Source organism: Mustelus asterias, chromosome 24 (genome assembly GCF_964213995.1).
Source record: "Mustelus asterias chromosome 24, sMusAst1.hap1.1, whole genome shotgun sequence".
NCBI classification, from domain to species: Eukaryota; Metazoa; Chordata; class Chondrichthyes; order Carcharhiniformes; family Triakidae; genus Mustelus; species Mustelus asterias.
Genome location: NC_135824.1, coordinates 11,391,638 through 11,405,720, shown reverse-complemented (window position 1 = coordinate 11,405,720; position 14,083 = coordinate 11,391,638). Strand labels below are relative to the sequence as shown.

Sequence of the window (14,083 nt, the reverse complement as noted above, 5' to 3'; positions counted from 1 at the left end):
TACCAAAGTTCACTGAAATAGATAAAATATTAACTAATTTTGATAGGGCCCTGAATTATCCTAATTATTTAAAATAAATTAGGATAACAGGATCAAAGGAGCAGGGGTAGGTAGCTCAGCTGACTAGACAATATGTGGTTCAGATTAATGCCAAAAGCACAGGGTTCAAACCCCACTCTGGCTGAGGTGGACCTGAGGCCCATGTCCTTGCCCTAACTAATAGCAAAATCATAGCATAAGCCACACTTTAGTAGTACTCAAATAATCGAGGATGCCACTGGAGAGGAATAGTCATAGAGTCATAGAGGTTTACAGCATGGAAAAAGGCCCTTCGGCCCAACTTGTCCATGCTGCCCTTTTTATTAAAACCCCTGAGCTAATCCCAATTGCCCGCATTTGGCCCATATCCCTCTATACCCATTTACGCATGTAACTGTCTAAATGCTTTTTAAATGACAAAATTGTACCCGCCTCTACTACTACCTCTGGCAGCTTGTTCCAGACACTCACCACCCTCTGTGTGAAAAAATTGCCCCTCTGGACACTTTTGTATCTCTCCCCTCTCACCTTAAACCTATGCCCTCTAGTTTTAGACTCCCCTACCTTTGGGAAAAGATATTGACTATCCAACTGATCTGAGCCCCTCATTATTTTATAGACCTCTATAAGATCACCCCTCAGCCTTCTACGCTCCAGAGAAAAAAGTCCCAGTCTATCCAGCCTCCCCTTATAACTCAAACCATCAAGTCCCAGTCGCATCCGAGTAAATCTTTTCTGCACTCTTTCTGGTTTAATAACATCATATCTCATATAAAATGGTGAAAAAATGTATTTAGATTGAATACCATACGATTTTTTTCCACAAATGAACGTTTGAAATAGTTTGCCAGACTGAGGGGCACAGACAGATACTAAGGGAGCTCAAAACACAGTAGTATGGTAGTTAGCGCGAGTGGGTGGAATTATGTGGTCAAATAGCCCATCCTTGACTTTGGCTCTTCATAGAATCATAGAATCCCTACAGTGCAGAAAGAGGCCATTCGGCCCATCGTGTCTGCACCAATAACAATCCCTCCCAGACCCTATTCCCGTAACCTCACATATTTAGTCTGACACTAAGGGGCAATTTAGCATGGCCAATTAGCCTAACATGCACATCTTTGAACTGTGGGAGGAAACCGGAGCACCCGGAGGAAACCCACACAGATACGGGGAGAACATGCAAACTCCACACAGAGAGTGACCCGAGGCTGGAATTGAACCCGGGTCCCTGGCGCTGTGAGGCAACAGTGCTCATCGCTGTGCCATCGTGCCGCCCTTAAGTGTTCTTAAGTTTGTCTCAATCATATTCAACTGCAGCCAGAAAGAAGGAAATGGTTCTCTTCAAAATGTGCGGAAATGGGCAACACAAGTATGTTAAACAGAAACAGGGCTAAGCTGATCAACCCCTTGAGCTTTTCCACCATTCAATTACATATAGCTGATCTGTACCTCAATTCCACTCATCCGCCTTTGATCCATATCCTTTGTTGCCTTTACAATAAAAATCTATCCATTCCAGTTTTGAATATTCCTAGCATTCTGAGCTTTTTTGGGGAAGAAAGCTCCAGATTTCCACTCCATTTTGAGGGAAAACATGCTTCCTGATTTCACTCCTAAATCCCTAAGCTTCTAGTTTTAAGATTGTGCCCCTTTTTTTTGCTGAGGTACAAAGTACAGAAAGAAAGAATGAACTCGCATTTGTATAGATGTTGGGCGCGATATTCCCGCTTGCCATTGAAGCCCCCCCCGGGAGATCGGGGGTACGTGAATCATCTGACTGCCTCACAGAGTGCCGTAAATTATTAAAACTCAGCTTGCCCAAAAATCCAGCAGGAAAACCTCCTGTTTTCCCGCCCGTTGGGCACTTAGAATTATTTCGGGAAAAACACCCCCATTAAGTTTCTGAAGATACCTAAAATGCAACAAATTAATTAATTATTTTGAAGTGTTGTCTCTATTGTCAAGCACGCACCCAAGAGAAATGTGTTGAATAATCGGACAAAGTAATACATGAACACTGAGGAATAATCAAGAATTGAGAGAATGGTTTACCTTCAAGCATTAGACCAGCATAATCTCCACCTTCTGATAACTCAAATTTACTACAAATAATCTTTTCAGTCACATTGTCCTAAAAGAAAGATAAAAATCTATTTTGTTTCATGAAAACAGCATAAAGATTTACCATTTTCAGGTTTGTTTGATACGAGTTTCATTACATTAAAATATTTAAGCAATAACAAAATATCAGGTAGCAAGTCCATTACAAAAATTAGATTTTAGGTTGTTTAACTAGATTGTTACCCTCAAATATTCAATCCAATGCACATGTAGTAGTATGATAGTTTTATTTTGTTGAATGCTTTATGCCATTGAAGATTTGTTAACTGAATACTGGGGAAGAGAGGCTATTATTTTGGATAGTTCAGGGGAGTGTGCCCTTTCTTTATAGGAGCCCACAGCTTTAAAATTACATTGGTGGTGAGGTTTCCAACTCTGGTTGGAGCATATTCTGGAAACTTTCATCACATGTGTTCCTGCCTCCAAGCACCCTGACACAATGCTCCCACCATTTGTCACCTGGCACATCAATTTGTGTGGTAATTGGTTGGTAATGGCAAAGGCATTATCAGCAATCTCTTGCAATGCATGTGTTTACTGGTTTGAGCACCCAGGTACAAGGACCAGATTGCATTATGAGCACATGAAGCCTTGCTACTTGTTAAAAGTTTGGTTAGAAGAAAAATGTCCCTATGGCTTTTCTCCCGGCCTCTGAGTAATTGCCCAAGAAATTAATCTTTAGTTCCGGGTCAATCTGGGACGCTTGGCAATCTGACTTGGAAGATTTCTTTTATCAGCAGACCAGAAACTATCTGGCAAGAAAGTCAATGTCATTTCCATGCCCAAACCCAAATTAAAATGCAGTTCAGGTGCTCTTGACATGACAAAATCCCAATTTTCAAAAATTCCTCAGACTTCTGCCTGTTTCTGGCGAGCATCTCACCCTCTTGCAGAATGTTACAGGTTAAAATGATTAAAGGGGCAAAGTAACTTGGTTAATTTTAACCACCCACCTGCCCGTGGAAAGAGTTAATAAAGATCCCAAGATAAAGCTCTCTCCATTCCATCACACCAATGTGACTTAAGTAGCCTGTCACCAAAACAAACTCCTCCACACCTGGCAATCCAAACTAACACCCAATATGACATATGGTTTGAGGTGGAATGTTTACAGATGAGAATCATGTCCATTTGAGCTAAATCAACATTCATAATTAACCCACCGCAGAACACCAACTATTGGCATGAAATTATTTTCCTCCTTTATTCTACCAATTTTCCTTCTCCTGAAGGTTTTGATACCTTCCCATGGTGTAGTTCTAAAGGTGCATTGTTATTTTACGCTGAGTAGGGAAGGATATTACAATTGGTCGCAGGCACATGGATATATACTTCCAAAAAGGGTCACAGGATTATACCTCCTAAGACTCCTAAGACAAGGTTGCTGAGGCCAAACGTGTACTGCCTGAGCTGGATTCAGCTGACTCTGTACACAACAGCACCAAAGATGGTACTTTCCTGATCTCTGTGATTTATTAAAAAATATGTTTTCTATTACAATTCCATAATTTACACGATAGAAGGTGACTTACGAATGCATTGAAAACTTTTATCAAAGAAAAGACGTCCGAGTAAGAAAAAAGAAGACGAGCAACACCTAAAACACAAAAGGAGAGAAAATACATATGAACCCATGAGTGAAGAGAAAAGGATTTGTACAGTGGGTCTATAATAATGCATAACCGATACATGTGTATGAGGAAAAACTGAGCGCTTTAAATCTGCAATAAAAACAGAAAATACTGGTAATGTGCAACAGGTAAACAGTATCTGGCAGAGAAAAAGGATAGGTCATAAAAATATATATTTTCATTCAAAATATTCCATCCTTATTACTGTGACAGGATCAAAATTCTGGGCTACCACCATAACAGCACTGTGGGTCACATGGACTTCATGTAGGCAGCCCAACACTTTCCTAAGTGTATGGACAATGCATGCTGGGTTTGCCCATATCCCATGATGAATTAAAAAAATATTATTACTAGATGGTTCCACCTTTTTCCTTATTGCTACTTTAGTAGTAAAACTTGGGATCTTTGATTGGGGTCCCACATTCTGCTGAAATCACTATATTTATGGGGGGGTGTCGAGCAAACAGCAGAATGGAATGCATCAGCTTGGACTGGTTCGCTGAGGCCGCTGGAGCCTCAACAAACTTTGTTAGCGGTTTGGAATGCAAACGCACAAGGATGATCTATTGCAGCAAGTGGTCCAAGAATGGCACAATAGTTCAAGAAGAGTAATCAGGTATCCCTAGCAATGTAATTTTCCATTCCAAGAGTGCAGGATTGGTGCACCACGTCTCATGAGAAGAGGTGAGCAGATCCCCTGTCTCATCTTGTCAGAGTAACAAGGCATAGGGGTTATCAATTAGACATTTTTTTCACTCAAACAGTGCTGAACCCTTGCCTTAGTGAAGTTTTGAAAAAGCCACAAGCAGATAGCCTGCTGATGTATATTTACTGAATGAACTTGTATGTTAAGAATGACAATGGATTCAAAACTCCTCCCGCCTCCTCCCAGAAATTAGAGTCTTTGTCAAGAGGATGGGAGAAATTTAGGAGAATCAACTTTTAAACAATAAGTATTTTCAAGTAAATACCCATGTCATCCAGGGCAGCGAGCAGATAAAGCTGGCCTCCAACGTGTCTGACTTGAAGGGCAGCAATCTCGATACCTTCCATATTCCAAACAGATTTAACAGTATGATCCTCCATATTCAGAACAGCTACACCTTCAGATATTCCAGCAAAGATATAATTTCCATGCACAGAATTTGCAAAACAGTTTAAAGTGCCAGGAACCTGTTCAAAACGTAAAGGAGATAGAAATCAGATTGCCAAAACCAGAACTGATTACCTTTCTGGCCAAATATATTTTAATTACTGGAAAGTTTACTCAGCAGGATTCAAAGTTACTGAATGAACTCCAATCTTCCCTGCTCTCCAGCAATGACATCACTTCACATTGATGAATTGAAACAAAAGAAATCAAGGATAGTATTTGATCTAAAGTTGTTAGAAAAAGTAGCAAGACTGAGGATTGGAAACAGTTCAGAATTCAGCAAAAGAGGATCAAGAAATTGATTCAGAGGGGAAAAATAGTGCGAGAGTAAGCTTGCAAGTAGCATAAAAGCGGACTGCAAAAGTATGTAAAAGAAAAAAGATTAGTGAGGACAAATATAGATCTCTTACATTCAAAATGGGAGAATTTATAACAGGGAACAAGGAAATGGCACAGCAATTAAACAATTACTTTGTTTATGGTGGAAGACACAAATAACTTCCCAGAAATGCTAGGGAACCAAGGGTCTAGTGGGATGGTGGAATTGAAGAAAATTATTACCAAAAAAAAATAGCGCTGGAGATATTAATGGGACTGAAAGCTGATAAATTCCCAAGGCCTGATAATCTACATCTCAGGGTACTAAAGAAAGTGGTCATGGAAATAGTGGAGGCATTGCTTGTCATCTTCCAAGAATCTGTAGATTCTGGAATGGTTGCGGCATTTGGAGGATAGCAACAGTAGTCCCACTATTTAAAAAGGAGGGAGGAAGAAAACAGAGAATTACTGATCAGTTTGCCAAACATCAGGCGTAGGGAAAATGCTGGACTCTATTTTAAAGGATGTGATAACAGGACACACAGAAAATATCAAAGGGATTAGACAAAGTCAACAGGGATTAATGAAAGGGAAATCATGTTTGCCAAACCTACTAGAGTTTTATGAGGACGTAACTAGCAGAATAGATAAGGGAGAGCCAATGGATGTAGTGTATTTGGATTTTCATAAACTTTTGATAAAGTCACACAGAAGAGATTAGTATGCAAAATTAATGCAAATTGGATTGGGGTGATATATTGGCATGGATTGAGAATTGGTTAGCAGTCGGGAAACAGAGTAGGAAAAATTGTTTTTTTGAATTGGCAGGCAGTGCCTAGTGGAGTCCAATAGGCATCAGGGCTTGGGGCCCAGCTATTCATAATATAAAATAATAATTTGGGTATGGGAACTAAAATGTAATATTTCTAAGTTACCTGATGAAACAGGTGTGAGTGGTGGGAAGGATGTTGTAGTGATTATGGGGTCTGTCTCTTTAAGACAGCACAGCAGAAGAGGGTCACCTGGCTTGAGGGAAAGCATTATTTCTGGTTGTATCACAGCTTGGTATGGCCTCTGTTCTGCCCACGACTGCAAGGAACTACAAAAGGTCATGAATGTAGCCCAATCCTTCACGTAAACCAGCCTCCCATCCATTGACTTTGTCTACACTTCCCGCTGCCTCGGCAAAGCAGCCGGCATAATTAAGGACCCCACGCACCCTGGGCATTCTTTCTTCCACTTTCTTCCATCGGGAAAAAGATACAAAAGTCTGAGGTTACGTACCAACCGACTCAAGAACAGCTTCTTCCCTGCTGCCATCAGACTTTTGAATGGACCTACCTTGCATTAAGTTGATCTTTCTCTACACCCTAGCTATGACCGTAACACTACATTCTGCACTCTCTCCTTTCTTTCTCTATGAACAGTATGCTTTGTCTGTATAGCACGCAAGAGACAATACTTTTCACTGTACGGTAATACATGTGACAATAATAAATCAAATCTAATCAAAGGGAACTGAGAGTGAGTGATCACCTCAGAAGTGTCAAGATTCATCAGGAAAAGGACTGGAGCAGCCAGGGGCTGCTGCTCCAAGGCAGTTTAGGGCTGCAAACCCCTCTACATAGTTTCTCTTTAGTAATAAATACCTTTTGTTCCTAACAAAGTCTGAATTCTCTTGATGATGCCTGAACTGCCACTATCTAACAGATGTTAAGAGGCTTTAAGGTGATTAGGACAAGTTGAGTGAGTGAGGCAAATACATGGCAGAAGCAGTATGATGTGGATAAATGTGAAGTTATCTACTTCGTTAGGAAAAACAGAATGGCAGAGTATTATTTATATGGTGATAGATTTGGAAGTGTTGACTTACAAAGGGACATGGGTATCCTTGTACACCAGTCACTGAAGTCAAGCATGCAGATACAGCAAGCCATTAAGAAGGCAAATGAATGGTATGTTGGCCTTCATTGTATCAGGACTTGAGTATAGGAATAAGGGTGTCTTACTGCAGCTGTGCAGGGCCTTCATGAGACAACACTTGGAATACTTTGTACAGTTTCGGTCTCCTTACCTAAGAAAGGATATACTTGCCATGGAGGGAATACAGCAAATGTTCACCAAACTGATTCTGGGATGGCAGGATTGATGTTTGATGAGAGATTGTGTTGATTAGGCATGTATTCACTGCAGTTTAGGAGAATGAGAGGGGATCTCATTGAAACATATAGAATTCTGAAAGGGCTGGACAGACTGGAGGCAGGGATGTTATTCCCTCTGGCTGAGGGCTCTAGAACAAGGGGTCACAGTCTCAGGATATGGGAGTAGGCCATTTAGGGCTAAGATGAGGAGAAACTTCTTTATTCAGAGGGTGGTGAACCTGTGAAATTCTCTATCACAGAAGGCTATGGTGGCCAAGTCACGGAATATACTTAAGAAGAAATAAATAGACCCCGATACTCTAAAGGCATCAAGGGGTAAGGGGAGTGTGCGGAAATATGGCATTGAGATAGAAGATCCACGTGATCATATTAAATGGAGGAGTAGGCTCGAAGAGCCGAATGACCTACTCCTGCTTCTAATTTTGATATTTATATTAAAGACAATTCACCAAAAAAAATCACATTCTGACAATTTATCCGGACCACAATAAGCCCTGACAATAATTATTGCTATCTCATATCTATCTCACACATGATCAACAGACATCTAGGTGAAGTACTGTAAGACTGCTTGTGTGCACGGCAATATACTCCAGCAACAACCATTGTCTTTCAGAAAATGTTTTTTAAAATGTTGGAGAGACAAATATTAAAGATCAAATAGGGAGAGCAGGCAGAAGTGGAGTGGGGTTTGGTGGCTCAAGTGGAGAAAGAAATGGAAGTAGAATTGTTGAACCAAAGTTTCTCTTGTGCTGTAGCATATACTGATTCTATGAATCAACTACAGAATGTGTGCCCTCTGCATTTTTACATGAGTTATTTGATGTATCTACAGACAACACCTAGACAATTGGTTACAGCAAACATGATAAAATGATGCAGAATTGAATAGTGACATTTGCTGGATTACAATACATTCTCCTACCTGAATTTCCTCTGATGATTCACGAGTAGGTGGTTTGATCTTTAATTTTTCAGCCTCCCTTTCTGCTTCCCTTCTTTCAATGCTTTCCCAAGCATTGTCAACAATGCAGCCAATTAATTTATCGATCATCCTGAAGGGTTGGGGCAACTCATCGATTCTCAGCTCTGGATCCTTCAGGTAATAGTCTTCTTCATCACCTTCATTAAAGTTATGTTCAGAAGGAGTTGGAACTGCCAGATATTTCTTACTGTAGCTCAGCATCCTCTTTAATATCTGGAGCCTCACTGTTCTTCAACACTCTGAAATTTGACCAGAATCATCTTAGTTGTCTTCCTAGAGAATTTGACAATCCTTCCTCTCTTGTTCCATCCAAGAGTCAGATCCTATATTTTTTATTCACTCTCAGTTAAATTCAGAGCTCATCCCACCATTTCAAACCCTAACTCATTTTATTCCATACCTCAAAATTGCAGAAATCCCTCACACCTACAACATTCCCTCTCCTCTACAATATCAGGCTTCTCTCAGGGAGTAAAGGGGATAGGCAGGAAAGTTGAGTTAAAGTTAAAGATCAGCCATGACTGTATTGAATGGCAGATCAGGCTCAAAGGACCATGTGGTCTAGTCGTGCTTCTAGTTCTTATGTTCTCAAAAACAAGCTTACATCATTGAGCGTTCTTCTCTGGGAACAGGATTCAATCGAGCATGGGCAGAAAGAATGAAAATTTATCTGCTGGCTGTACAAATCTTAGGTGCAATAACTTTGGACATTGTTAATTCAGTTCCTAGTCAGGCGAACATTATTTTTGTCAATTTAGCCATCTCACTCAGACAGGTCACAAAATGGTGAGTGTGGAAAGTGGGACGGTTCCACACAGACAATGTTGAGAATAAAGTTTATTTATTCATCACAAGTAGGCTTACATTAACACTGCAATGAAGTTACTGCGAAAATCCCCTAGTTTGCCACACTCCGGTGCCTGTCCGGGTACACTGAGGGAGAATTTAGCACGGCCAATGCACCTAACCAGCACGTCTTTTGGACTTTTCTTTGTTCTTTTGAAGGACCTCAACTGTTCTTTTGAGGCCAGAATTGACTTATTTTGGTTTTGCCAAGTTGAATTAAGTTTTACTCAGCATCTAATTATATTGCACCTGATATGGCATTGCATGACATGTCTGTGTAATAGGAAGTGCACCGTTCCTGTGAACTGGAGACCCTAGCATTGGTGAGTTCAAAATTCACAAGGAAAATATCTGTCCACTTGATTATGTTTTCCTATAATCTTCAGCTGTGATGTTGTTTGACACTATGTGACTAGATCCTTCACTTTAGCTTCCAACAAAAAAAGGATATCTTAAGAGCTAATTGAGTTTGAAGCAGTTAATCTGTGCTTCTTATCGAAGCAAATATAATTTCTTAAAAATCCTGTCAGCCATTAAAATACTCAGAAGAAAGCATTAAGATCCAAATTATCCAACTGCAATTACAGAAAAAAATACATTATTATTCAAAGTTTGGGATTATGGAACAAATTAATCTGGATAAATTTGCAATATTGTTGGTACTATAACTCCAGCTTTTAATCAAATACGAACAATGTTCAATCATAATAAACAAATCTAGTTTGCCAGGAACTGCAATGCTTGTACCAAACTAATGTCAGACTCCTATTTGTTGATTACAGCTCAGCCTTCAACACCATTATTCCCACAAAACGCATCTCCAAGCCCTGGGCCTCGGCTCCTCCCTCTGTGATTGGATCCTGAACTTCCTAACGCACAGACCACAACAGTAAGGATAGGCAACACCATCTCCTCCACATCCTCAACACCGGTGCCCCACAAGGTTGTGTTCTCAGCCCCCTACTATACTCCTTATACACCTATGACTGTGCGGCCAAATTCCCCTCCAACTTGATTTTCAAGTTTGCTGACGACACCACCGTATTGGGTCGGATCTCAAACAATGATAAGACAGCGCACAGGAATGAGATAGACAATCTGGTGAACTGGTTCGGCAGCAATAATCTCTCCTTCAATGTCAACAGAACGAAGGAGATTGTCATCGACTTCAGGAAGCGTAAAGGAGAACATGCCCCTGTCTACATCAACGGCGTTGAAGTAGAAAGGGTCAAAAGCTTCAAGTTTTTAGGTGTCCAGATCACCAACAACCTGTCCTGGTCCCCCCATGCCGACACTATAGTTAAGAAAGCCCACCAATGGCTCTACTTTCTCAGAAGACTAAGGAAATTTGGCATGTCAGCTACGACTCTCACCAACCTTTACAGATGCACCATAGAAAGCATTCTTTCTGGTTGTATCACAGCTTGGTATGGCTCCTGCTCTGCCCAAGACCGCAAGAAACAACAAAAGGTTGTGAATGTAGCCCAATCCATCATGCAAACCAGCCTCCCATCCATTGATGCTGTCTACACTTCCTGCTGCCTTGGCAAAGCAGCCAGCATAATTAGGGACCCCACGCACCCCGGACATTCTCTCTCCCACCTTCTTCCATCAGGAAAAAGATACAAAAGTCTGAGGTCACGTACCAACCGACTCAAGAACAGCTTCTTCCCTGCTGCCGTCAGACTTTTGAATGGACCTACCTTGCATTAAGTTGATCTTTCTCTACACCCTAGCTATGACTGTAACACTACAACCTGCTCTCCCTTGTTTCCTTCTCTATGATCGGTATGCTCTGTCTGTATGTGTGCACGAAACAATACTTTTCACTGTATGCTGATACATGTGACAATGATAAATCAAATCAAATGTTATATTAGGAGTAGACTGCAGGATATCAATTTGAAATGACCTGCACCAAATCCCATTTACATTGCCGAGTCACTAATTATTCTTAAACAAACTCATACAACAACAATGTATATTTATACACAATGCCTTTAAAATTATAAATTATGCTACAGCACTTCCAGGAGCTTTATAAAACAAAATATGTCATCTAGCCACATAAGGAGCTATTGGACCCGATCTTCTGATATCGGAGTGACGATGTACTGAGCTTTCACTGCTGGTGCTAGTCAGGAGCCTGAGGAAGTCCTGATGCATGCACATACTCTGTAATTGCCCAGGAAGTTTAAACTGCCATTGGGCTGATTTGCACTGCCCAGGATTCTATGTGAATGCCTCTTACACTGATCTCAGTGTTAGAGACTTGGGCTAGATGTAAGTCTGGTGATCTCTGGTGTCATGATGTGGAGATGCCAGTGTTGGACTGGGGTAAACAAAGTAAGAAATCTAACAACACCAGGTTAAAGTCCAACAGGTTTATTTGGTAGCAAACGCCGCTCGCTTTCGGAGCGCTGCTCCTTCGTCAGGTGGAGTGCTCTGGTGTAACTCAGTGATTATCAATGCAACTCAAACCTCTACCTCCCATGCCTACTCCCCACATCTCCAACCAACTCATTCGACCTGATCCTCCATGACCTGACTACCCACTTCCCCAGACCCAACTATGCACCACCTGACACAACCCAAATACACATACCCCGCCCCCAACACAACAATCTAACCAGACCCAACTACCCACACATGAACCGACTACCCACACCCTAACTTAATTATCCACTCCGGTCCTAGCACACACTCACTCATCCATTCACCCACAAATCCTACTAAAAGTCTTGAGACCTTTAAAACCTTAACTGAATATGGCAGCTGATGTCATAACAAGAGTGTGTGGCCTCTTCACTGCTCCCATTTGCCAGTTTTTCTCTTGATTGCGACACCGAGGTTTCACTGTTCCAGCCAGAATCAGAAGTCCCGACTGGAAGGGCACAAAAAAGTAAGTGTACAATGCTCTCTGTTGTCAGTAGTAATGTGTGTAATATCGCCGCTAGTCAGAAGATCTGACCCAGGTCAGATGATCAAAACTTTGGTTAAAGAGATGGAATCATAGAATCCCTACAGTCAGGAGGAGGCCATTTGGCTCGTCAAGCCTGCACCGACAACAATCCCATTCAGTCCTTATCCCCTCAACCCCACATATTACCCTGCTAATCATCCTGACACTAAGGGACAATTTAGCATGGCCAATCAACCTGACCCTCACATCTTTGGAGTGTGGGAGGAAACCGGAGCACCCGGAGGAAACCCACGCAGACACGGGGAGAACATGCAAACTCCACACAGGCAGTGACCCGAGGCTGGAATTGAACCCGGGTCCTTGGCACTGAGAGGCAGCAGTGCTAACCACTTTAGGAGTTTCCTAAAGGAGGAAAGCAAGATATAAAGGTAGAGAGATGAAGAGAGGGTATTCCAGAGCCAATGACCCATGCAACTGAAGACGCAAGGAATACAATTGGGGATGCACAAGAGGCCAGAATTGGAGGAGCTCAGATATCTCTGAGAATTGTCTGGCTGGAGGAGATCACAGAGATAGGGAAGGGCAAAATCATGGAACGTTGTGAAAACAAGGATAAACATATTTCATATAAACATGATTAGACTTCTAAAATATCCACTTCTCTGCAAAACCCAATAGTAAATGGACCATGAAGCTAACCATTGGTATACATTGTGCCCCTTGTTCAGGCATAAAATAGAACATTTCTGACAAATTTAGCAATGAGATGAAATTAGATGAGCACTGACCAAGGGTCATCTAGACTTGAAACGTTGGCTCTATTCTCTCCCCACAGATGTTGTCAAATCTGCTGAGATTTTCCAACATTTTTCTGTTTTTGTTTCAGCTTCCAGCATCCGCAGTATTTTGCTTTTATGTTATATAGCAATGAGATGATCTGCATTTAAAGTGCACCTTTATTTGTGCCACTGCTAAATATTTCAGACACATCCTTTGGACATGGTGCCTTGCATATGTTAATTAACCACCTATAGCCTGTTTAAGGATTCTTATGAGAAATTTATTTGAGGAATAGAGCAGGTGTTAAGATTGAAAGTGGCTTCTTCAGCTGCCAATAAAAGGCAAGTTAAAAAAAAAACTCTTTTGTGGGACCTGGAGGAATAGAAATGTTTCCCGACTCCACAGGCCCTGTGGTGAGATCATAGATTGAACCTGGAGTACTTCTTGTCTATATGAGCCAACATCTCCACATTTGATACTGCATCTATCCTGACTTATGTGCTGTATTATTCTGATTTAATACATAGCGAGGGAGATGATCTCAAGAATATATTTAATTTCCTTCAACTGCTTGAAATGGAAGCTCTAGATTAAAAGTTTGATTTGTTTATAAAAACACGGAAGTTCATTTTTATCTTAGTTTACTGGGAATGTCATAGAACTTGTTAACTTGGTATCAGTCTTGGTATTGGAGTTAATGAAGTTCACATTGATCTCCAATACATTGGATGAGGGCAAGTGCAGATTTGAAAACTTTCTATCACCTTGTACATCATTAATAGAAAATCTTCAGTGAGAGCTGCAGCAAATGGGGTCAATAGTTTTCCTGAATTATATAGGAGTTACTTTCCTTTCAAGAATAAATGGCTCAGGAAGAGCACTGACATTGGTGTCTTGCGTTGGATCATTTGCTTTATTGCAAATGAAAATCAACTGTGAACCTTAAGAAGAAACAGAATTTCAGTGTTCAGTTTAAATATTCAGATGCATTCAGGGATATTATAACGTGCAGGGGAGAAAGAAATGGGAGGATATGCTGACAGGGTGGGATGAAGTTGGATGGGAGGAATCTCATGTGGTGCATAAAACACATGGCAGAGATCTATCGGGCAGAATTGG

The 14,083-nt window shown here is 41.1% G+C and overlaps 1 protein-coding gene across 1 annotated transcript in view; it reads right to left on the bottom strand.

The window, feature by feature from the left end:
* Window positions 1-14,083, bottom strand: part of wdr93 (WD repeat domain 93) — a 58,668-nt gene that overhangs the window by 43,779 nt on the left and 806 nt on the right. The window contains exons 2-5 of the mRNA XM_078241876.1: window positions 8,356-8,654; window positions 4,769-4,970; window positions 3,696-3,760; window positions 2,095-2,173 (exon numbers count right to left, since the gene is read on the bottom strand). Of these exons, the coding sequence (XP_078098002.1) occupies window positions 2,095-2,173; window positions 3,696-3,760; window positions 4,769-4,970; window positions 8,356-8,616 (607 nt within the window). The 5' untranslated portion in view covers window positions 8,617-8,654. The remainder of the gene's footprint in view (window positions 1-2,094; window positions 2,174-3,695; window positions 3,761-4,768; window positions 4,971-8,355; window positions 8,655-14,083) is intronic.